The sequence below is a fragment of the Aethalodelphis obliquidens genome, unplaced genomic scaffold (assembly GCF_003676395.1).
Source record: "Aethalodelphis obliquidens isolate GAN/ISIS:26980383/991018 unplaced genomic scaffold, ASM367639v1 scaffold8, whole genome shotgun sequence".
In the NCBI taxonomy this organism is placed as follows: Eukaryota; Metazoa; Chordata; class Mammalia; order Artiodactyla; family Delphinidae; genus Aethalodelphis; species Aethalodelphis obliquidens.
This window is the reverse complement of record NW_020837952.1, coordinates 37962599-37987546: the sequence shown is the minus strand read 5'-3', so window position 1 is coordinate 37987546 and position 24948 is coordinate 37962599. Positions and strand designations below refer to the sequence as shown.

Here is a 24948-nt window from a genome sequence, read left to right as displayed (position 1 = left end):
ACTCTAGGAAACAAATGTTGGACGTATTGTTAATTGAGTCATCATAGTGAAAAAAACTTTTTTTAATTTTTGACAAATAAAAATTGTGTGTATTTAAGGTGTACAAGGTGATGTTTTGATATATGTATACATTGTGAAATGATTACCACAAACTAACATTATCTGTCACTTTCCTTACTTACTTACCTTTGTTGTTTTTGTTCTGGTGGTCAGAGAGATCTCTTAGCAAATTTCAAGTATATAATACATTACTATTAACTATGGTCAGCATGCTATACATTAGGTCTTTCGTCTTCTAACTGAAAGTTTGTATCCTTTGATCAATATCTTCCCTTTCCCTCCACCTTCCAGACTCTGGTAACCACCTTTCTAATCTGTTATTTTGAGTTTGACTTTTTTTTTTTAAGGTTCTGCACATAAGTGACATGCCCATTTGTCTTTGTGTCTGGCATATCTCACTTAGCATTATGTCTTTTGGGTTCATCCACATTGTCACAAATGGCAAGATTTCATTCTTTTTTAAAAACTGGTGAAAAGATATTTTAATTTGCTCTTTGTAGCCATCAGAAAAATAAAATATTTGACACTCCTTGGGTCAGGGTTTTGAGCGCCATGTATACTTTTTTAAAAAGCCTGTATACCCTTGCCCTCATGGTTCTCATACATACACACTAGCCTTTTGTTTTCTACTGCTTAATTGATAATAGTGGGTTAGTTGTAACAGGGCCATAAACATACGAGTTGGAGAAGACCAATGTCATCTCCATTTGTTGTAGGGATTGCACTAGCAGATTTTACTGTATTAGTATGCAATGGGACTCTGATAGCCAAGAACCCAGTCCTACTCAGCAGGCTTTCACTCCCTAAGCCCCTCAGGTGTGGATGTAAAAATGCAGATATTTAGGTCCACTATAATGAAAAAAGAAAGTAGGTCTTGCATATGTTCCCTCTTATGAGTAATCAAGTTATAGCAATTTTAATATTTTAAGAGTGCACAAGTTACAGCAATTTTAATATTTTAAGAGTGCACACATACACTTCTTTACTGCAAAGTGCTACTTTATTTTTTTCTTTTTTTATAAATTAATTTAATTTATTTATTTTGGCTGCATTGGGTCTTCGTTGCTGCGCGTAGGCTTTCTCTAGTTGCGGCGAGCGGGGGCTATTCTTCGTTGCAGTGCGCGGGCTTCTCATTGCAGTGGCTTCTCTTGTTGCGGAGCACGGGCTCTAGGTGCATGGGCTTCAGTGGTTGCGGCACATGGGCTCAGTAGTTGTGGCTCGAGGACTCTAGAGCGCAGCCTCAGTAGTTGTGGCGCACGGGCTTAGTTGCTCCACGGCATGTGGGATCTTCCTGGACCAGGGCTCGAACCCGTATCCCCTGCATTGGCAGGCGGATTCTTGACCACTGCGCCACCAGGGAAGTCCTGCTACTTTATTTCTTTGGTTGAATCATTAAGCCAATTGGGGTTATGTATTTATGTAAATAAATTATGAGCAATGTATGTTAATTTTTAAATTTATTTTTATTTATTTTTATTTTTTTGCGGTACGCAGGCCTCTCACTGTTGTGGCCTCTCCCGTTGTGGAGCACAGGCTCCGACGCGCAGGCTCAACAGCCGTGGCTCATGGGCCTAGCCGCTCCGCCGTATGTGGGATCTTCCTGGACCGGGGCACGAACCCGTGTCCCCTGCATTGGCAGGCGGACTCTCAACCACTGCGCCACCAGGGAAGCCCTGTATGTTAACATTTTAAACATTACGAGTATTAGTGAGTACACTGAATATCTACTGTGTTCCTTGTACTGATTGTTGACAGGTCCCTCTATTGTTTATGGCAGACTAAAACAAATACTCAAGGTAATTTTTTCTGCTTGGTACATATCAGCTACTTCATTTTGCCATTAGCTGGCATGTGTAGTAGAATGATTGAATTCAAATATTTGACTTTAGTAAAATGAAAGCCAGTGTATGGCTGGAGCAGGAGGAGAGGGGTAGTATAGAAACACACTAACATTCATTAAAAAAAAAAAGAAGATTGTATTTTTTAAAGCCCCAAATGTTGCAGTCCAAGTCCAAAGATTCACCTTATAATTATAAAATTGTAGGTGTTTACATTATCATACTAGTTAGTCTCTCTTATTTATATCACAGAGTTAATCATATAACTTCTGTTGGAAAACAGAAAAATGTGATTGCGAACTACAGAAATATTGCCCATTTTGCTCAGTATCAAGAGTCTTATTGTTCTTACATCTACTGAAAAGCTTTATAATGGAAGTGAGAAAGACTGAGAAAGGTTATTTATATCCTCTGGCAGGAAGATCATTTTCCTTAATCTTGATTTGTGCAGCTTACCTTTTTCTTTAGATTCATTTGATGCCCAAATATGTGAAATTGTCGCCTCAAAGTATAACCAAGCTGTGTGCAGAATTGCTGGACTTTAAATATTTATTTTTAAATAAATTTATTTATTTATTTTTGGCTGTGTTGGGTCTTCGTTTCTGTGCGAGGGCTTTCTCTAGTTGCAGCGAGCTGGGGCCACTCTTCATCGTGGTGCACGGCCCTCTCTTGTTGCAGAGCACAGGCTCCAGACGCGCAGGCTCAGCAGTTGTGGCTCACGGGCCCAGTTGCTCCGCGGCATGTGGGATCTTCCCAGACCAGGGCTCGAACCAGTGTCCCCTGCACTGGCAGGCAGATTCTCAACCACTGCACCACCAGGGAAGCCCGGGACTTTAAATCTTTTATCAGGGTACTGGAGAAGTATGGTTGGGGAGAAGTTGGTTGGATAGTGGTTGGGAGTCTCAGAATTCTCCCACGTTTGTGAAATTCTGTTTGGGTCATTCACACTTGGGTGAGGCTTACTTAGAACACATTATCAGATTGTTCTCTAAAGAGCATCTAGCTGAGGTCCTCTGCTTTGAAAGGCGAGGAAAGGTGGCTTTTAGTTAGTATGGGGTTGGTCCTGACTTCTGTGAAACTCACTTTGATACCAATAAATCACCTTTGAATCCCGAATTTGATTATTTTCTAGTTGTTGGATATGGGCACTGTGGCTTCTGCCTGTGTCAAGTGGAAAGGCTCCCAGACATCTGTGGGCCATGGTGCTTGTGTGGGCTCCCTCTAGACTTGTCATTTCCTTAACTGGCACAGCTGCCCTCTTGCTTCCCAGCTGTCCTTTGTGTCTTTTGCTGAGTAGAGGGCCAGAGGGGTGGGGTGGTACTAGGTGGAGTGCAGGCGGCTGGGCTGATCCTTACTCTGTCAGTCTGTGAACACCTGGGAGCTGTCACATATGTCAAGTTGTTACTTAGATGACTGAAAGATGAAAAGAGAACTTTAAGGTATTGTGGAGCTAGCAGCTATAGGAAGCAGCTACATCTCCTAAGTCTGGGGGGAGAAATGAAGAGAAAAAGTTGAAGTTATTAAAATTTAGAAACTTGAGAGAAGGAGCCCTAGCTGGGATCCAGACCTCTGAAGAGAGTCTCGCCTTCTTGTGGGGGAGCCTGTGGGGCCGTGCAGGGAGAGGTGCTGTGACAAACTGGCTCTCTCAGTGTGGGATAAACTGCGAATTGGATGAATTGCTGCAGGGATGTTGGGTGATGCTCACAGGCACTTCAGGTGGACAAGAAGCCTGGAAGAGGCAAGTCCCCTCTAGCAGCTTTAGCACTGCCCACCTCATCTGCTGAGTTTAACAGGGAGCCCCTGGCAGAGCAGAAATGTGGTTTGCAGAGTCCCACCTCCAGAATCACAAAGTATAGAAGGATAAGTGAGAGATACTTACTTTACATCTGGCACAGATATAAATTTCCCAGTGTAGAGGGTTTTGGTTTCTTTTTTAATTTTTAAAAATTTATTTATTTATTTATTGGCTGTGTTGGGTCTTAGTTGCTCCGTGTGGACTTTCTCTAGTTGGGGCGAGCGGGGACTAATCTTCATTGAGGTGCGCGGGCTTCTCATTGCAGTGACTTCTCTTGTTGTGGAGCACAGGCTCTAGGTGCACGGGCTTCGGTAGTTGCAGCACATAGGCTCAGTAGCTGTGGTGCACGGGCTTAGTTTCTCCACGGCATGTGGAGTCTTCCCGGACCAGGGCTTGAACCCGTGTCCCCTGCATTGGCAGGCAGATTCCTAACCACTGCACCACCAGGGAAGTCCCCAGTATAGACGTTTTAAACATAGAAAGCTGCCTGACCTTCTGGTCCAGCCCATGACAGGGAAGGGCAAGAAGCTCTTGAGATATGGCAGTATTTGGCTTGACTTCAGTCCTACAGTATTAGGAATTTATAGTTTTTTAAAATGTGTGTATTTGTTTTGATTTTTTTTGTAAGTATTATATACTACAGAGAAATGCCTTTGTACCAAATCACTGGAATCCCCCACTTTATTTGGCCAGCCCTCAAATCTCAGGAAAGACAGAACTGCATACCTTCAAGTGGGGATTAAAGAGAGAAAATGCCAAGGGGGACAAGTTCCGCCTGCCTTTGACTCTGCATTAGCCCTAAGGACAGGGCTTCATATACTACCAGAGCAAGTTAAGAGACGTATTTTCTCTTTACACCTTTTAGTTATAATTTTCTCTTTACACCTTTTAGTTATAAACTCTTTGTCATTCACCTAACGTGAAGGCAGAGGTGTGAAGCACTGCTGGATGCTGAGGATTCCAGGCTCTAATTGTGATGTGTGAAAAGAACCCTTGGCTCTAGAGTGGACTTCTACTGGATAGGCTTCTGTGTGCATTTATGAGAATTAAATGAAACAATGTATGTGAACATCCAACTCAATTTTAGGGATTAATCCAGTTGTCAGTCCCTGCACATTGGAGTTTTAACTAAATTTATCTAGCTCTCCAGTTCTTTAAGCTCTGAAAGTCTAATGTCCTGCCCAAAGTTTGGCCATTTATTAGTAGTTTAAGGTCTTGAAGTTTCCTTTTTTTCTGTGTGGTTCTGGGATTGTACATGCTATTAACTGAGACAAGAATCCATTAGTTGCAAGCGTCTTGCAAGTTTAGTGATTTTTATTGAGTTAGGAGTTTAGCAGCAAATGGTGTAACTCACCTTGTTGGCTCTCGGTTTTCTCTTTTCTCATTTCTCTCCACTTGCATTGCTCCGCTGCTTAGATTCTCTAATGCCTGGTCAAACTGTGCAGCTCCTGCCCCCAAATCCTGGCAAGTACTCAGGTGAATAAAGAACCCTGTTTCCCTAAATTAGGACCCAGTTCCTTCCCTCAGTAAGCTTAAGGCACGGTACATACTGTACTTTTTTTTCTTTTAAATCAACTTTATTAAGGTGCAATTTGCATACAGTTACACACACTCATTTTAAGTGTACAATTTGAGTTTTGACAAATGTATACAGCTGTGAAGCCCATCTCAGTTAAGATTTAGAACATTCCATCACCCCAGCACAGCACTTAAATTAAAAGATCATACTGTTTTGAAGTGTGTTTTCACTTTATATAGAAGGAATATTTTTCTACACTGTTACATTACAGTATCTTTTTTCTTTGTTGTGATCGTTATTTCTGGAGGTGTACTTTTGAGCACATCCACAGTTTTTCTTTAGGATATGTTCCAAGAGGTGGAATTCTTAGAGGTTGGCCAGCGTGTAGTCCCACCAGCCAAGTATATGAGATCCAGTTTTCTCCACAGCACTAAATAGCATTGTTTTTTTAAATCTTTGACTATTCTGAGTTTTAAGGATTGTCTTGATAATGAGACATTGTTACTTTCAAAATAGGGTTACTCAAAATGCACAATTTCTTTAGATGATTTTATTTTAAAACTTTTTTTTTTTTGGTCTTGCACATGTTACAGAATTCAACAAAGGGGGGTACTCATTGAAAAGTGTCTCCACTTTCAGGTAATTCCTTTCCTCAAAGAAGCCATTGTTTACTTGGACAATTTAAATCAGTTATTTTATGGTTCTGTAGCCTGTTTTTTTTATTGTTGTTGTTCAGATGTATTTTTACATAATATATTAGCTCACATTGCCAGCAAGCCCTAAGTCTAGCATTCATATTCTTTAGATGTATGGTTGCATTGTTTCAGAGACTCAGGCTATCCACATGAAGTGGATGAATTTGACCAGTATTACTGTACACAGGTGCTGTATCATATAATACTTCTGCCTTGGTATGTAAATTTGTGCTTATTTCAGTTATATTAAAATCTGAGTTGTCATGGTCATTTTCTCCTGTGGCTCAGTAGCACAAGACAAAATAATCACCTGAAATCACAGAAGAATAAAAAAAACTTATATGTACTAAGTTATACTCCAGCTGGATCTCTTAAGATTACTTAACTTTCAACCAAATTGATAATCTTTGAAATATTAAAATCCTTAACCTCATGTTAATTTGGCTTCTTGAGAAATTTCATTCCAAATTCTTCTAAAAACCTTGAGGTAGAGGACTGAATCTTTAATATGTCAACCAGTTAGTACTGAGCAAATGATCATTATTAAAGTTGAGGAAGATGACTATTGGATCTTCACAGTTGCTAAAGGGGCAACAGAAACTTAAGCCTGCTATCTCTGCTGCTTAGTATTTGGTCCTTTAAGTGCACAACCTGTAGGGAAGGTACCAAGGCCAAAGCTTTTGAGCAAAAAGTTTGAAATAGTTTGTGAAGATTGGATTTGGAATTTTTAAAAAAGTCCTTTTTTTTTTTTTTTTTTTTTTTTTCCAGCCATATACAGCCACCATCTGGCTCCTTAAAGCCTTGGGCCTACCATTTTTGGAAGTTCTTGGATCCTCTTTACCCAGTCAGTAGTAGTTAGATCTGTTCATTCAGCTGGTACAGAATGTGAGACAGTGTGGTGCTCAGCATTGGGACTGCAAACATTAGACCTGGGCCTTGACCTATAGGAGTAGGTGTAGTTGGGAGACCAACAGTAGGGTGGCGAAGTGTGTAAGGGATGGCCTTCTACAGAAGGTACACCCCTGCTTCCCAACAATTTTCAGTAGCATTTGAGCTTCCCTGGTGGCGCAGTGGTTGAGAGTCCGCCTGCCGATGCAGGGGACATGGATTCGTGCCCCGGTCTGGGAAGATCCCACATGCCGCGGAGCAGCTGGGCCCGTGAGCCATGGCCGCTGAGCCTGCACGTCCGGAGCCTGTGCTCCGCAATGGGAGAGGCCACAGTAGCATTTAGTCAGTTGCTTACCTCTTTTAACTGTCAGTTGACTTTCAAAATTGTAGAAATGCTGCTTTGTGGGCAAAATAATGTTTTATGGCTTAAATGGCTTAAGTCTACTTCCTAATTCTCAAGAGCAAAAGGATTTTGTGTATATGGAGATGTGTGGTTATGTGTGGAAGGAGTACAGAATCTGGGGCCAGGCTCTCTGGGATTGATTTCTAGCTCTGCCAAATACTAGCTTGGACATCCTCACTTGATCTCTCTGCTTCTTTATCTGCTTAATATACTAATCTAGCTCTAGAGTGGTTGGGAGAGTTGGATTGCATAGAACAGAGCCTAATGTAATTCTGACCCTTTTTTAATATTGCTTACTACTGTTTTCTGATTTTGCAAAGATACTGCCTCACTCTAAGTCTAAGAAGAATGAACGTATTTTGTTTGGGAAACCTATGATTGTCATTTCATATTTGTTCAACAAAATAGATAATATTAAACATAACTCTGAAATGGGGCATAGATTTTTTTTTTTTTGGCTGCATTGAGTCTTTGTTGCTGCGCACGGGCTTTCTCTAGTTGGGGCGAACGGGGGCTACTCTTCGTTGCGGTGTGCATGCTTCTCATTGCAGTAGCTTCTCTTGTGGAGCATGGGCTGTAGGCGTGCGGGCTTCAGTAGTCGCAGCACGTGGGTTCAGTAGTTGCGGCACGCAGGCCCTAGAGTGCACGGGCTTCAGTAGTTGCGGCACACGGGCTCAGTAGTTGTGGTGTATGGGCTCAGTAGTTGTAGCTCGCGGGCTCTAGAGCACAGACTCAGTAGTTGTGGTGCATGGACTTAGTTGCTCTGCGGCGTGTGGGATCCTCCTGGACCAGGGATCAAACCCGTGTCCCTTGCAATGGCAGGCGGATTCTTAACCACTGTGCCATCAGGGAAGTTCCATGGGACATAGATTTTTAAAGCATAGTGAACACCATTTGTCAACAGTGGGTAGGGAAATGGGATGTTTGGGGTAAATAATATATTTTGATTTTATTAGAATTATCATATATGTAGTCAATTTTCCATGTGTTAGACAATACTAAACTTTATTTTTACAGGTGCTAAACTGAAGTTTTATTTTTAATCCAGAGTATTTAGGATTTTGTGCTGCACAACTTCAAGCGGTGTCATTCATGCAGACTGTGATGTGAATGGTCCTCTCCTGGAGCTGTACAGTGTGGCAGACTTGTTAAAGGATGCTTATTTGGGGGAGACAGACCCTAATATCGGATTGCTTCCTAATTTATCACACAGTTGCATGCAGAGTGTGAAAAAAACTTAATTTTTCCTTTCTGGTGGTTTGGATTTTGGACAAAATTATGTCAGTGACACAGATGGATTGAGAATTCAAATCTGGACCAACTGTAACTTGTTTTTGTTTGCCTCACTGAAAATTTTGACTGCTGAGCTTCCATCTGTCTTCTTGTCTGTTAATATCAACAGAGGCCTTTCCTGTTAGTGGAGTCCTTAGGCATTTAGCACTTAAATTTTGCTGTGATTGCCACATTTGAAACCTGAAATAACTAGTAATCAAGGAAAAGGATTGAATAAATAATATATAGGAGTTGTAGAAGTGTAGCCACTAGCTGGTAGGCCAGGAAAAATGCCTGTTTATGTCATATGGTTTGCAAAGAATATTGATTATCTATAAAGCAACCAGGAAAGCACCGTGCAGGAACATAATAAGTGAAAAAGTGTAAACACATTAAACGGTTTTTAAGCATTTTGTCTTTGTCAGAACAAATACAAATATACTGGAATATTAACCGGATTTTGGTTATTAGGAGTAGAGCGATTTTAAGTTGATTTCATGTGTATTTTTCTTTAATAAGCAGGTGAAATAAACTTGGGGGAAAAAGCAGGTATCATTCGCAACAGATTTCTTCCTTATTTAGGTATTAAGCATTGTCATAGATACTGGGGATACAGTATATTCATTTATATCCCTTCCCTCAACAGGGAAGATGAAATAAATACTGAGTATTGAACAGTAATTACAAGGCTAAAGCGTATTACAAAAAGGGACCGTCCAGTAGAAGGAAGCATATAGCAGTAAGATTTAACGCATTCCAATGATAAAATGTTTAGCCAAGTTTGGTGCTAGAGAGAACCTTTGAAATGTTCAAGGGACTAAATTTTAGTAGATTGGGGAGGTAAAAGAGTTTGTAGGGTTATATAACAATTTAGCACAATTAGAACTGGGATTAAGTTCAGATTCCTAGCTCTAAAGTTTTTTCCCTAGTAGGTACACGAGGATGCCTAGTTGAAGTTAGCTCTCTAACGTAAATTAGCTCCCTCTTTAAAGGCTCTTAAACTAGGTAGAAGTTCTTTTTTTTTTTTTTTTTTTTTTTTTTTTTTTTTTTGTTTTTTTTTTTGGTACACGGCCCTCTCACTGTTGTGGCCTCTCCCGTTGCGGAGCACAGGCTCCGAACACGCAGGGTCAGCGGCCATGGCTCACGGGACTAGACGTTCCGCGGCATGTGGGATATTCCCGGACCGCGGCACGAACCCGTGTCCCCTGCATCGGCAGGCGGACTCTCAACCACTGTGCCACCAGGGAAGCCCGTAGAAGTTCTTTGATAAAGAAATTAGCCAGCTTCACTGCTCTCCTCCTTTGACCCCATTTAATTCCAAAGAGATAGCTGCTTCTTAACCTCTTCATTTTACCCGCAGTCTATTAGCTCTTTTTTTAAAAAAATTAATTTATTTTATTTTTAGTTTTGGCTGTGTTGGGTCTTTGTTGCGTGCGCAGGCTTTCTCTAGTTTCAGCGAGCGGGGCTACTCTTCATTGTGGTGCACGGGTTTCTCATTGCGGTGGCTTGTCTTGTGAAGCATGGGCTCTAGGCACGCAGGCTTCAGTAGTTGCAGTACGCAGGCTCAATAGTTGTAGCTGGCGGGCTCTAGAGCGCAGGCTCAGTAGTTGTGGCGCTTGGGCTTAGTTGCTTCGCGGCATGTGGGATCTTCCTGGACCAGGGATCGGACTTTTGTCCCCTGCATTGGCAGGCGGATTCTTAACCACTGCGTCACCAGGAAAGTCCCCAGTCTATTAGCTCTTAACCTTTCCTTCACTTTCTTTTCTAACTTAGACTTTGTTTTCAGCAAAAAATGGAAGCCAACTTTGGCTATTTTAATCCGCAGTAGTATTTATTGAGTTATGAGATATCTAACACAGTCTTTAGGAGCGCCAAAGAGAGAGGCAGTCAGGAACAAGGCTCGGACTCACATCACGGACTTCACTGTGGGCATCGCATGCAACACACACTACAGTGTGATTGCTGATGCCAAGTACAGGAGGCTGCACTTGGTTGTCTAGAGGTAACTACTGCTGTGCCCTCCAGAATGGATCCTTATTTCTTAGCTTCTGATGCACAGGTTTTTGACTGAGCCTAGGTCTCACATGCTAGGTTGCAAGAGAGTTAGGAAATAAGACTAAAGCTTCTGTTGAGGGAGGTGAGGATCCATGAAGGTTGGGGAGTGTGCTTCCCAAAAAAGGGTGTTCTAGCTGTTGGGTAGCCAAAAGCAATGATGAATGTCTACTACGAACCTCATTTTGCCTTCTGCTGCCAGGCAGTCCTTCTGTGTGACCACAGATAAGTTTTTCTATTTTCTACAACAGTTACTTCAAATTTTCGCATTCTTTTTTTTTTTTAAATTATATAGTGGTTATGTTTTTAAAATATTTATTTATTTATTTTTGGTTGCGTTGGGTCTCCATTGCTGCGTGCCGGCTTTCTCTAGTAGCGGTGAGTGGGCGCTTCTCTTCGTTGCAGTGTGCAGGCTTCTCATTTTGGTGGCTTCTCTTGTTGTGGAGCATGGGCTCTTGGTGTGCGGGCTCAGTAGTTGTGTCTCACGGGCTCTAGAGCGCAGGCTCAGTAGTTGTGGCGCATGGGCTTAGTTGCTCCGCGGCGTGTGGATCTTCCCAGACCAGGGCTCAAACCCGTGTCCCCTGCATTGGCAGGCGATTCTTAACCACTGCGCCACCAGAGAAGTCCCTCACATTCTTCTTAAGCTCCCAACCTGAACATTGCACTAAGGAAGAGGAGCGAAAGGTATGAACAAATGGGGAATTTTTACCGTTGCTTAATAGTGGATAGATTTACAGACAACTGTCTAAACTCACACATAAGGGCCTTAAAATGAATTATCAACTTCAAACAATGAGTTAAAACTTTGAGAAAGAAAGAAACCCACAATCTAGATCATTTCTAACTTAAGATGAATTTTTTAAAAAGTACGTGTTCACTGGTTTTTGCTAATGTATCACTCATAATTAGTGTTCACCATACAGGAACAGGCATTTAAAATTTTTCCCTGTTTCCATTCAGGATGAATTCAGAAGACTTTCCCTCCCCCACCTGTTAAGTTACACCCTCCCTACCAGAATCTTAAATATGCAAGTTTTTTTTTTTTAAATGGGTTTATTAACAGTGCCTTAAGTACCTTGGCACAATAGCAATCCCACTGATGAAGTGTTACTAAGTTATTAGGTCCTCTCTTCATTCAGAGGTGTAAAATATCATTCCTAAGACACAGAATTCATTAAGATGGACAGTTAAAGTATTCAAATCACTAAAGACTTAGTTTTGGAGCTGGTGCTAAAGTCATTTCAAGCCATGAAGTGTTATGGCATCATCAAATAAGAAACCAAGAGAAATGGGGAAACATAACTTCTATCAGTCTACTAATTACAGTGCTGGGTATTCAAAGGACATTTTTACCACCAAGAATTTCATGAGTGCTATATGAAGGAGTAGTTGATACTGTCTTTAACTGTGATGCCAATATTTAGAAATCTTTCAAAAAAACAGGGAAAAAAAGATGGAGATGTAAAGTTTCTGTCTTTCCAGAAAACTTTTAAAGTGTCTTTAGAAATAACCAAGAAAAAATATGCCCCCAATCTAGTCCTGTTGTTCATATAGTGTCCCTAACTCATACCTGTACCTACTCTAAGACCTTGAGATACCCATTCTAAAATGCATCTTCCAAAAACTGACTTTTGGGAGGGGGAAGGGTAAGCTGGGACGAAATGAGAGAGTAGCATTGACATATATACACTACCAAATGTAAAATAGATAGCTAGTGGGAAGCAGCTGCATAGCACGGGGAGATTAGCTAGGTGCTTTGTGACCACCTAGAGTGGTGGGATAGGGAGGGTTGGGAGGGAGACGCAAGAGGGAGGAGATATGGGGACATACGTATACGTATAGCTGACTCACTTTGTTATACAGCGGAAACTAACACAACATTGTAAATCAATTATACTCCAACAAAGATGTTTAAAAAAAAAACTCTGACTTTTGTGTATATTTATACTCACATTGAAATAAATTCCTGGGGTGGGAGGGGGCAAGGGACTCTACTTTACTCTTACTTAGAGTTAGTTGATGCCACAATACCATGAGCAAAATAAGGAATTAATACATTTGTTAGTAAGTTCATATTTCAAAGTCACAGAACATTTCAGAGCATAATGGTTTTTGTAATATCAGAGACAGAATGGCTTACCATATAGCAGATAGTTAGGGTCACGCCCACGCGCAGCAATGAAGACCCAGCGCAACCAAAAATAAACAAATAAATAAAAAATAACCATTATTAAAATTTAAAAAAGAATGCAAAAATTGGTCTATACCAATTTTTAAATCAAATATAGCAGATTTTTTTCCCTACCCTATTTATCTTAGTAAGACTATATACTTCTTCAGTTGACAATCCCAAAAGAAAAAAATTAGTGACATGGCTTAATTTACCTTTTTCATGAAGTACTTCCTCATGATTATGAAGCCCTTCCTTAACTTCTGTGCTATTTATTGTCCTACCAAACATTTGATATTTACTGTTTGTATTAATTGTCTTTCTATTTACCATTGAGATTAAGAAAACAGGCTCTGAAGCTACAGTGAGTAGAGCCCAATAGCCTGGATTTCAAACCTGGCTCTGTCACTTGCTAGCTTTGGTTATACTGTTAAGTGGTCACTCTTAGTTCCTCATTTTCCTCATTTGTAAAATGGGTCTGAGGATTAAATGAGTTAGTAATACATTTAAAGCACTTAAATTGGTATTTGACCTAGTTTTTTTTTATTACTTGAGCTTTTATAGATTCTCTGCTGATCTGGGAACATTGCTTGATAATTGCATAAAGTCCCTGACCTTATGGAATTTACAGGCTAGTGATGCGGGAGGAAAAGAAACAGATTGCAACATAACCTGATGCGTTTAGGGGGCAAAAGAATTGGGGGTAGTAGACAAGGAAGACAAGGAATTCAGCCTAATAGTTTTCCTTGTTGGATGCACAGTTTGTTAGTAGGATTTTCAGATTTTTGTCCATTGTCACTGATTGGAATAATTGTATGTGCCGTTCCTGGGGTAGAAGTTACTAACTGACAGCAGGGATAGTAATCCTCGTCAGCTGTGTGGGACCTGAGTGTGCATGCATTTACTCCTGGAAGAAGCCTTTATTTAGCACTTAACCACCACCATTTGCTAGCTGGAGTTCCCATCTTCCAATAGTATAGGGTCTGACAAGTAAACCAAGTTATTGTGCTAGTTATAGTAAGAGGAGTGGAGGTACTAAGGTGCCGGAAACTGGAAGTATAGGGAGATGCTTCCAGACAAATTCAGACCTGAGAAGTAAGTTGGTTGGATATACTTAGCCTTTGAAAAGTTCTTCTCTGGCTCCTAAGTCTCCATTCCTTTTCACTGAACTTAACAGAAGTATTGATCTGGTCTTGGGTTGAGGAGAAAAATTAGAATGGAGAGATTTCTTGCCCAAGTCATCCCACCCTATCTATTGGATGTTACTCCAAGTGGAACACAGGAGTACTTTCCTAACTGTTACTTATCAGTCTGACTGGAAATAAAGCTTTTCAACAAAGTGATGTCTTGGTATCCAGAGCCTTTGAAACAGTTACCTCCATTTTTCCATCTCTGAGTGTACCACCTAAGAAATTATGAGATTTAAGTGTGTGGGAGTAGAGGGAGAAAAAGGAGGAGGAGGGTGTGCCTTTAGAATCATTATTCTCATCTAACTTTAGGATAAGCATTTTAAAAAACAGTGAATTAGGGTAAAATAATTAACTTATATGATTGTCAGATTTTTCATTTGCCAAGGAAAAGGGGTTGATATAAGTAGATGATGTCTTATGTCCACTAGGGGGTAGTGTGAACCATAAAAATTAAAATTATTTCTCACCGATTAACCCTTATTTCATTGTGAACTTGCCTTGTTTGAATTAATTTTTCTCCATGCAGTGTTTTTTTTTTTAATTGCTACAAATCATTTTCAAACACAATCTTGTGACTGTAAAAACAGTAATACACATTCCCGCCATTAGTGATTCAGATGTCTGACATTACTTTTTTTTTTTTTTTGGCCGTGCTGTGTGGCTTACAGGATCTTAGTTCGCCGACCAGGGATCAAACCTGCACCCTTGGCAGTGAAAAGCCCCGAGTCCTAACCACTGGACTGCCAAGGAATTCCCTGACGTTACCTTTCATAAAGAATTTTTTGAGGGGAATATAGTGATGCTTTAAAATTTCTCTACCAAATTTTACTCACTATATGAAGTAAGTTAAATTATTCTTAATGACCTGTAAGTAAAATCATCACATAACAGGATTGTCTTGTGTTTCACTGTCCTATATGGTAGCTACCAGTCCCATGTGGAGATTGCAGTTGAAAAGTGTCTAGTTCAAATTGATATGTGCCCTAAGTATAAATTACGCACTGAATTTTGAAGACTCAATATAAAAAAAGATCATAAAATACATCAATAATTTTTATATTGGCTACGTGTTGAAATGCTATTTTGAATATATTGGGTTAAATAAAATATTAAAATTAATTTTACCTTTTTCTTTTTACCACATTACTTTTAAAAAATTAATTAATTTATTTTATTATTTATTTAGCTGCACCAGGTCTCAGTTGCAGCACGTGGGATCTTCGTTGCTGTGTGCAGGATCTTTAGTTGCAGCATGCGAACTCTTTTTTTTTTTTTTAATTTATTTATTTTTGGCTGAGTTGGGTCTTCTCTGCTGTGCGTGGGCTTTCTCTAGTTGCGGCGAGCGGGGGCTACCCTTGGTTGCCGTGCACGGGCTTCTAATTGTCGTGGCTTCTCTTGTTGCGGAGCACGGGCTGTAGGTGCATGGGCTTCAGTGGTTGCAGCACGTGGGCTCAGTAGTTGTGGCTCGAGGACTCTAGAGCACAGGCTCAGTAGTTGTGGCGCATGGGCTTAGTTGCTACACGGCATGTAGGACCCTCCTGGACCAGTTATCGAACCCGTGTCCCCTGCATTGGCACACAGATTCTTAACCACTGCGCCACCAGGGGAGTCCCTGATAGAGTTATTGAGTCAGATCTTAGGCGAGATGAGCTAAAAGATCCACAATTGCAGTTTTGTGTTTCAGAGAATATTCTAAATGGGGAAAACTCTAATTGCTGCACATATAATGTGTTGGGGGTATATACAGTTAATAAGTGGGACAGCTTTTCCTACATGAAAATTACCACTCTTTTTCTAAGAGTGGTTTATTATCTAAAATTTTACTGTACATAATTCATTGCCTTAAAATTTGTAAGACCTTACATTGTTTCATAGTGCACACAAATTATTACTGAACCTAAAAACAGGAAAAGTCCTAGTTAATGGAGTTTAGTTGATTGAATGTCAAGTGTTGTCATTACTGTGGTGTTATTCTGGGATTTGCTCTTTGAGTCCCAATAGATCTGTTGATAATCAGATCAATTTGATGTTATTTAAATCCTTTAAAGTATTTGTAGCATGAACTGCTATATGCATTCTGTAAGATGACATAGTTTCCTTGCGACCTAATCTTGTTGCCACTTAAATTCATGTTGTCCTTTTATGTACTTCCTTTTCTACTTTTTGTAACCAGTTTTCTAAACTAGTCTACATTACTTTCTATTCTGCATGGCCTAACCTAAGTTCTACCTGGGATTCAGTCCCAGGATTGCTTTTAAACAAATAGGATCACAAAATGCAACTACAGGTTATTGTTTTCTTTAAAAACAAACACTGTTATTTAATAAATCTTGAGACTTGTTACTGTGCTTTGTTCTTACCCTAGATTCTTTTTGAGTTGGTTATAATGTGACTGTGGCCCTCTTATGTGACTTCATTTGCCAAGTCCTTTTACAGTGTTACCTCATTTGCTCTTCATAGCACCTCTGCATGAGAGGTAATGTTAACTATATAGATGAGGAAGCTGAGGCTCAGAGCAATGTAAATTACGTGCTCAAAACTGTAGTTAAGCAATGCACTAGTAATTTGAACCCATTATTTCTAGACTTGAAGAATACTTCACTGTCTTTCTACCAAAGGATAGGATAAAACTAGAACGTGTTTCACAGTTATAACCATGTGTGAAAGTAGTAGCAGGAAGGATTTTATTTCCTACCCAGTTTTTGCCTTTTTAGGGAAAAAAATCGACAACTTCTGTGGGAGAGAATTGTTCCATTTGGTTTGGATTTTATTCTTTTTTTCCTCCTGTAATTTATGCTGTGGGTTTGGGAAATCAGTGCTGTGTAGTCAAATAATTATGCATCTGTTCATTATATCAAAATCCGTTAGGACTTGAGAGCATATAAAAACTATTTCAAAAAGTTTTCGATACCCAAGAGCTTATTCTAGAATGTGTTCCGATTAAATCTGATACTTGATCAGGCCACATGATATATTTAATATGTACGTTCTTTAGAAAGACTGTCTGATTTTGAGGGTGAACTGAAGATGAGGAGAATGCCCTCTCTGCCTCTGACAATGTCTACAGAGAGTGATTTTGAAGCTATTTTGGGATGTGATCTTGGAGGCCCTTCTGGAAGCTTTTTATAGCTTTGAATAGAGCTACTATTTCGTTTAACCAGGGAACGGTGTTTTGGGGCTCTTGGACCCCAGCTTTCTCTTTTTTTCCCCCAGTCTCTCTCTTTATGGCTTTCTAAAAATATGAAGACCTGGGGTAAAAACCAAAGGAGGATGGAGCTGAGGAGTCAAAATTCAAGGAATTTTACCATCCACTTCTTTTCTCATTCCTTCACGCCTGCTGTTCATCCTGATATCTTTACTTTTTCTCTTTTGTTCTAGTTACATGTTGGAGGACTTCCCAAGATGGGAGGCTTCTTTATTGCCTCTTGAGATTTTTAATGCTCCAAAAAATGTTTTACTTTGTTTGAATCTAAAGAATATTTTGCTGAAAGTAGTGTATATCATTTCAGTTTTTGATTTGCCCTTGCATTGCCATGATTAAAACAAAACAAAACAAACTAGTCTTGAATTAAAGTACTAAAAGCATTACTTTAAATGAGTTTAACACATTTTGGGAAAGGATTTGATTTTGTATCTGCATCTTGTGACTATTTCAATATATAACCGTGCTGACAGAGAAATCTTTTTTTAGTATATGCACTGCAGGCTGTAGAGTGAAGTAGTGTAAGGTGTATAATTTTTCTTAAATGAAGGCAGTGTGAATACAATATTCTCATTCATTGATTTTCATACCTAAATGTTTAGATACTGCAGTGTTCTAAATGTTTTTGACTACACATACGTATTCGAAGTGTTGAAAATACATTACTAATATATAAAACTACATGTACTATTATTGTCAGTTTGTATATTGAATATTAACATTTTTCTGGCTAAATAATTTATAAATATAAATTAGATTACTTCTTCCCACACCTGAGTGGATTTTTTTTTTTTTTTTTTTTTTGCTGTACGCGGGCCTCCCACTGTTGTGGCCTCTCCCGTTGCGGAGCACAGGCTCCGGATGTGCAGGCTCAGCAGCCATGGCTCACAGGCCCAGCTGCTCCGCGGCATGTGGGATCTTCCCGGACCGGGGCATGAACCCGTGTCCCCTGCATCGGGAGGTGGACTCTCAACCACTGCGCCGCCAGGGAAGCCCCTGAGTGGATTCTTTTTCTTCTTGTGATGTGCTCATCCTGCTTTGAATAACATTAATGTTAAAGATGAAATTTCTGATTGTTTATTCCTCGTTCTTTGTAACATTAGATAGATTCATAAATCAGTAAGATATTTACTGAACATCTATGGTGCCAGGCACTGTTCCAAATGCTGAGGATATAGCAATAAATAAACACAAATCTCCCCTTCTGTGTTACTTACATTCCAAACAAAACAAGTGAGATGTAGTATGTTCAGAGGCCCTGGAGATACAGTTGGTGGGGCGGGGGGAGCAAGGATAGAGGGGGAGGGTGTGGGATAGGGTGGAGTGGGGTTTGCAGATTCAATTATGGAGGCTTCACTGAGAGAAAACACATTTGAATGGAGATCTTGGGAACTGGGTGGGTGAGCTCTACAGAAAGTTGGGGGAAGAAAAGTGAGCACAAAGTACCTGAGGGAGGAGTATGCCTCGCAGGTTGAAGAACTACATAGAAGCTAGTCTGGCTGGAACAAAGCAGATGAGATGGGGGGATAGGGTGGCAGAAGCATAGCTGAAGATGGCTAAGAGATAGGTGGAATGAGGGGATCACGTAAAGCTTCTTTTGGGGGGCATTATAAGGACTTTGATTTTTAAAAGTTCTGTGGAATACAGATGGGGGTTGAGGGTCAGAAGCAGGTAGAACAAGTTAGTTGGCTGTTGAAGTCTGCCAGGTGAGAGCTGATGGTGGCTTGGATCAGAAGTGTAGCAGTGGAGTGATGAGACTTCTGTCCAATTCCGGGTAGATTTCAAAGTTCAAGCCAACAAAATTTGCTGATCAGGTTAGATGGGTGGGGTATGAAGGAAAAGGTGGATCAGTTGGAAGGATGGATTTCTGGTTAACTGACTCGAGGAAGGCTTTGAGGAGGAGCAGGTTGAGGGTGGGGAAAGGTCATGCTACATTTGGGATGCGTATTAGACATTTAAGAGCAGCTGTTGAGCAGACAGTTATGGATAGGAGAGGCATGATTCAGGGAGATATCTGTGCAGGATATGCTTTTGGGGCTTCAGCATATATGGAGTGGATTGAGTATTTAAATTCATTGGACTGGATGAGATCACTCTGGAAGTGTGTAGGCAGAGTAGAAGACCTAGGACAGAGCCCTGGCGCACGTCAATATTGGAGTATTGGGGAGGTGGGAAGAAACTGCAAGGAGCTGCTGCCATACAAGTAGGAAGAGAGCCAGGAGAGTGTACAAGTAGGAAGAGAGCCAGCTGCAAGAAGCTGGATGAAGCCTTGCAGACCAAGGAGAGGGCAGACCAGCTGGGTAAGACATTGTGTTTAAGTCAATTAAGATGAAGATTAAGCTTTAGCCATTTGATTTTACCATGTGGGAATCACTGATGACCTCAACAAGCAGGTTGGTGGCTAGAGCCTGATTGGAGAGTTGTGTTCAAGATAGGAGGGGAGGAGAGAAATTGGAGATATCCAAGTATAGATAACTTTCAAAGAGGAGCAAAGCAATGGGGCAGTAGCTGGTGGGGGAGAGTCAGGTCAAGGGTCATTTTCTCCTTTTTTGGGCGAGAAATTACAGTAAGTTTGTACAGTTTGGGGAAAGATCCAATAAAGAGGGGAAACTGATGATTCAAGAGAGGAAAGCGATGCTAGAGCAATGTCCTTGAGTAGGTGAGAAGGAGATAAGATCTAGAGGAGAGGTTGGTTTTAGCCAGTGACAGCCATTACATCCTTAGTAACAGGAGAAAAGGTGCAGAGCACATGGGCACACACATGCGGGTTGGTATACAAATGCTACAGTGGGAACTTAAGGAGGTTTCTATTTTCTTATGAAATACAAAGCAGAGTTACCAGCCAAAAGTGAGGATGTGGATGGAGATATTGGAGGTTTGAACAGAGAGGAGGAAGGATATTACAGTTATTTAGGAGAGAGGGAGAAAGATGGAAAAGAGAACTAATGATATGATTGCTGAGGGAGCAGGAAGGGTCCATTTGAGTCGTTGTCAATTTTAGAGACTAATCAGCGTGGTTGTGTATATTTCTCTAGCCCTGTTTAAATGCCTAGGCACTTGTACTTATTTTGTTCCATTATATTTTTCAGAGGGGAGATTTTTCAATGGCTTTAAAAACTAATTTTACTTTTTAAACAGCTTGGTTTTGGTAAAGTTTAAACAGAGCAAGTTACTTTACCTATGTAGTAATTCTAGTGTTTTTTTTTCTTTTCCTTGAGTATAAGATCAGTTTCATTAGTCTAATTTTATTCTCAACGTATTTGTAGACATTTGTAGCTGGAATTGTATATGATATCATCAGTATTTGCTTGCAGTTGCTTTCAGCTGATTGTGATTATTTATGTTTTTTCCTTTGAACTTTGCATTTTATTAAGCTAAATAAAAACTATTTAGGAGATTGGAGAGGTTCTTTTATGTCCAATTCCAAGAGATAAATTTTCTAACTTTTATTTTGATGTTTAGCAAAATGATATTTGTTTCACAGATGTGTTATGTTTTTCTGTTGTAGGAAACCCAGCGTTTGCTGGCAGAGCCAGTTCCCGGCATTAAAGCAGAACCAGATGAGAGCAACGCCCGTTATTTTCATGTGGTCATTGCTGGCCCTCAGGATTCCCCCTTTGAGGGAGGGACTTTTAAACTTGAACTATTCCTTCCAGAAGAATACCCAATGGCAGCCCCTAAAGTACGTTTCATGACCAAAATTTATCATCCTAATGTAGACAAGTTGGGAAGAATATGTTTAGATATTTTGAAAGGTAAGTGTTATCTTTATCATTATATGCTATTAAGATTTCTCCTTTTTCTCTTAAGCATTCCCTTTTGAGAATCTGAATATTGTAATCTTACCTTATATAATATAAAGACCACAGAACTCTGTAGGAGGGAAATGCAGCAGTTCTGTGGCTGTTTTTTTCATGCTTGGTCATTCTGGGCCTGTTGCCTTCGTAGATAAGTGGTCCCCAGCACTGCAGATCCGCACAGTTCTGCTATCGATCCAGGCTTTGTTAAGTGCTCCCAATCCAGATGATCCATTAGCAAATGATGTAGCGGAGCAGTGGAAGAGCAACGAAGCCCAAGCCATAGAAACAGGTATTTAATGTTCATTCTCCTTCACTCCACTTCCACTTTAAAAAACAACCTGTACCTTTTTTGGGGGGGGTGGGTTGGGCGGGGGCTGCACTGTGCTCAGCTTGCCAGATCTTAGTTCCTGGGCCTAAGGTCTCCTGGGCAGTGAGAGCACCGAGTCCTAACCACTAGACCGCCAGGGAATTCCCCTGTACCACCGTCTTAAAAACATCATTTAGAGTCTTAACAAGAAAAAGAAAAAATACATTAAAAGGAAAAAAATCAGATCTTTCTTATAGTATGTAAATAACCTCTTAACAAAAGATGTTCAAACGCCATCTTATAGCCTGCTACATGACTCCCAAATTTAAAGAGGAACTGTAATTGGGAGATCTTGGACTCTTGCATAACTACACATGATTTAACAAATACCTGAGTGCCTGCCATTCATCTAGCAGTACTTAAAGATAATGGAAGACCTTTAAGCTTCCTTTTTGCAATCTGTTTGATTAAACTAAACTATGTGTCAGTTTTTAGTTAGGGAGTTTGAAATCAGTAAGCTTCTTGCTACAGATTTTAACATAATTAATGAGGAGGATTATATGTCTAGAAATGAAGGAGACAAAAGAAGACAGCTCTTTTCATCCTGTTGAATTTTGTAGAACTTTAAAATTCTATTGTAGTGTTTTGGTAATTAGACACATAGACAATCTTTCTGCTCTGATCCAGATTATAGAAAATGGCATGAATTTAAGGGATTACAGCATGCTGTTTCCATAATTAACTTAATACTGTTTGTTTACTTTTTATAGAGTTTGGAAAGGAACATATTGAAGTAAGTAAAGTAATAATTGCGTGTTTGTTTTTGTCTGCAGCTAGAGCATGGACTAGGCTATATGCCATGAATAATATTTAAATCGATCCGATCATCAAGTGTGCATCACTTCTCTTGTTCTGCCAAGACTTCTTCCTTTTTTGTTTGCATTTAATGGACACAGTCTTAGAAACATTACAGAATAAAAGCCCCAGACATCTTCAGTCCTTTGGTGATTAAATGCACATTAGCAAATCTATGTCTTGTCCTGATTCACTGTTGTAAAGCATGAGCAGAGGCTAGAAGTGTCATCTGGATTGTTGCGAAACGTTTAAAAGCAGTGGCCCTTCTCTGCTTTTATTCATTTCCCCATCATGGTTTGAGTATAAAGCACTGTGAATGAAGGTAGTTGTCAGGGTTAGCTGCAGGGGTGTGGGTGTTTTTCTTTATTATTATTATTTTTTTGGTGGTGGGGGGAAGGTAGTTTTATTTTAATTTTATGGGCTCCTTTCCCCCTTTTTATGGTGATCTGATTGCATTGGTTAAAAGCAGCTAACCAGTTCTTTAGAATATGCTCTCTAGCCAAGTCTAACTTTATTTAGACACTGTAGATGGACAAGCTTGATTGTTTGAACCAAAATGGGAACATTAAACAAACATCACAGCCCTCACTAATAACATTGTGACTTTGCTGTCAAGTGTAGAATCCTCCCTTCAAGAAAAAGCTTGTGACCATTTTGTATGGCTTGTCTGGAAACTTCTGTAAATCTTATGTTTTAGTAAAATATTTTTTGTTATTCTACTTTGCCTTTGTACAGTTTATTTTACTGTGTTTATTTCATTTTTCCCAATGTGACAATCGTATTTAAAAATTAAAACTGATGGAACATTCTCTTTTGGTCTTCAACGTCTGACAAATTGAATGGCGAGAGGAGGATTTTGCCAGTTTCTTTTCACTAATGCAAAATTTGTGTTAAGATATATCACTGAATGGAGTATTTATACGCTGGCCCTGAGCATGCCTAAAGCATCAGTATGTGACATTTTTTACCTCCTAGAAATTTGAAATAAATGTGTTTGTGTTGTCTGATTAGTTAGATGATCATTGGTGTCTTGCCACAATGTTTGAAAATTACTGTAGAGGAGAGAGAGTCACAGCACAGCCACACTTGTGACTGGCTTTATGTGGGACTTTCACATGTGCCACATTTGTGTCTGGCATTTGCATTATGACTTTGCTCTTAGTTCTTGTCTCAGAACTTCATGTGTGACCACTGGTGTGTGTTATTAGGAAACACCAATCTGATAATCACTTGGGGTTTGCTCAGGCCATTTATGAGTCTTTCTTACAGACCTGCTGAGCAAATCTCAAGCAGCCAGCTTGCATAAGTGTCATCAGAAAGGTTTCTCCCTTAGAGGGCATCATATCCTCAATTAATGATTCTTACTGTCATCCCTCTAATATTTGCTACGGGAGCTCCTTTTATTCTTTAATTTGATAATCAACTCTTTTTTCTGCATTGACAGAGTTCCTCCCCCACAAAACTGTTCTTTCCCACCCTTCCATATCTAATTCCTGATTCTTGTTATTTTTAAGACATAAATGTAGTCAGTCATAAGTATGTAAATGTTAACCTGTGGGTTGGAACCTTTGTCTCTTGCAGTTTAAGGTAATGGATATTGTAGCCCATCTGAATTTTCCCCCCTCTTATTCTCGTAACTTCTGGAGTTTTTTCAGAATGTGGTGTATTTTATTGTGCTCCTATGTAAGATGAAGAATTATCTATTAAAATTACATTTTCAACATACAAAAGTTTTTGATGACTGGTAACTGATATCCTTCCAAATAAATGCATTGCTTGGAAACAAATGCTAGTTTAACTCAGAATAAAATTGTTCATAACCCTAATATTGTAAATTTAAAGACTTAAGAGCAGTTGTCATTTATAACAATTCTTGAGCTGTTTAGTTGTCTTGCCAGTAAGGAAACTGAATCTCATTCTGGGGCCAAAATGAGTGAACACTTCAAGCAGTTAAATAGAGATCAGCTTTATTTATTGCAGATGGCACTACTCATGATGATAGCTAGTATTACATAGTGATTTACAAGTTATAAAATTCCAGATTTAAATCTGTTGCTCTACAAAATGTATCTAAAATAGGCCTCTGAGTTTTTGAGTTCTAGAAATACAGAAATGAAATAATTCACTGTTTTTATTTCAAATACATGAATTCCTAATTTCATGGCATCATGGTTTTTTCCTTTGTAATTTTGATAAGAGTCCCCATTGTTTTGGTAATACTTCCTTTCTCAACCAGTGAGATGAAACAAGAACCAGTGTGTTGAGCTTTCTTAAGATTTAAGGGGCTCTGGAAGAGTCCAAGATAAGAGTTCGAAAACTGAGAGCTACATCTGGCTTTGGGGCCTGTTTTCCTTGGCCCACACAGTGTGGTTGGTTAAAACATTTTGAATTCAGTGCCAACGTTTAAAAAAATCAGGAGACTCACATGAAAATCCAGAATTCTGGTAACTTGAATGATCTGAAGTTCTGGCAGCAGCAGACATGACCTGGCTTATGTAGGGTACCTTCTGGGAGGAGCTGAGTAGCAGCCATCCTAAGAAGAGCTTATCATTCTTCTCTTAATTCAGTGACTCTCCAGCTGGTTAGAGTCCTCTCCCAGCCCACCTGCTCCTTTATGTAGTTCTTCTCGCTCGTAAATCTTTGATTTTGTAACTACTAAGCTTATGGACACAGTTATTCGTCAAGTAAGAGTGCCTAATATGTGCCCAACACTGTACTACTTGTTGGGGATGATTAGGTGTATGAGACTGGCATGGGACGTTCCTTTGTGGACCTTCTAATCTAATGGGGGAGGGGGGCATGGACAAAGAGCAGTTTCCACTCTGATGGAGAAGGGAAGTAAGCACTTGGGAGGGGCCGCTCTTCTGGATTCAACACCTCCAGGCTGGGGAACAGCATGTGC

The 24948-nt window shown here is 39.9% G+C and overlaps 1 protein-coding gene across 1 annotated transcript in view; it reads left to right on the top strand.

Annotated features, from left to right (window-relative positions):
* UBE2N (ubiquitin conjugating enzyme E2 N) overlaps positions 1-23769 on the top strand; it is a 35333-nt gene extending 11564 nt beyond the window's left edge. Inside the window, exons 2-4 of the mRNA XM_027107185.1 lie at positions 20593-20839; positions 21033-21173; positions 22025-23769. Coding sequence (XP_026962986.1) covers positions 20593-20839; positions 21033-21173; positions 22025-22065 — 429 coding nt within the window. The 3' untranslated portion in view covers positions 22066-23769. The remainder of the gene's footprint in view (positions 1-20592; positions 20840-21032; positions 21174-22024) is intronic.
* The last annotated feature ends 1179 nt before the right edge of the window (positions 23770-24948 follow it).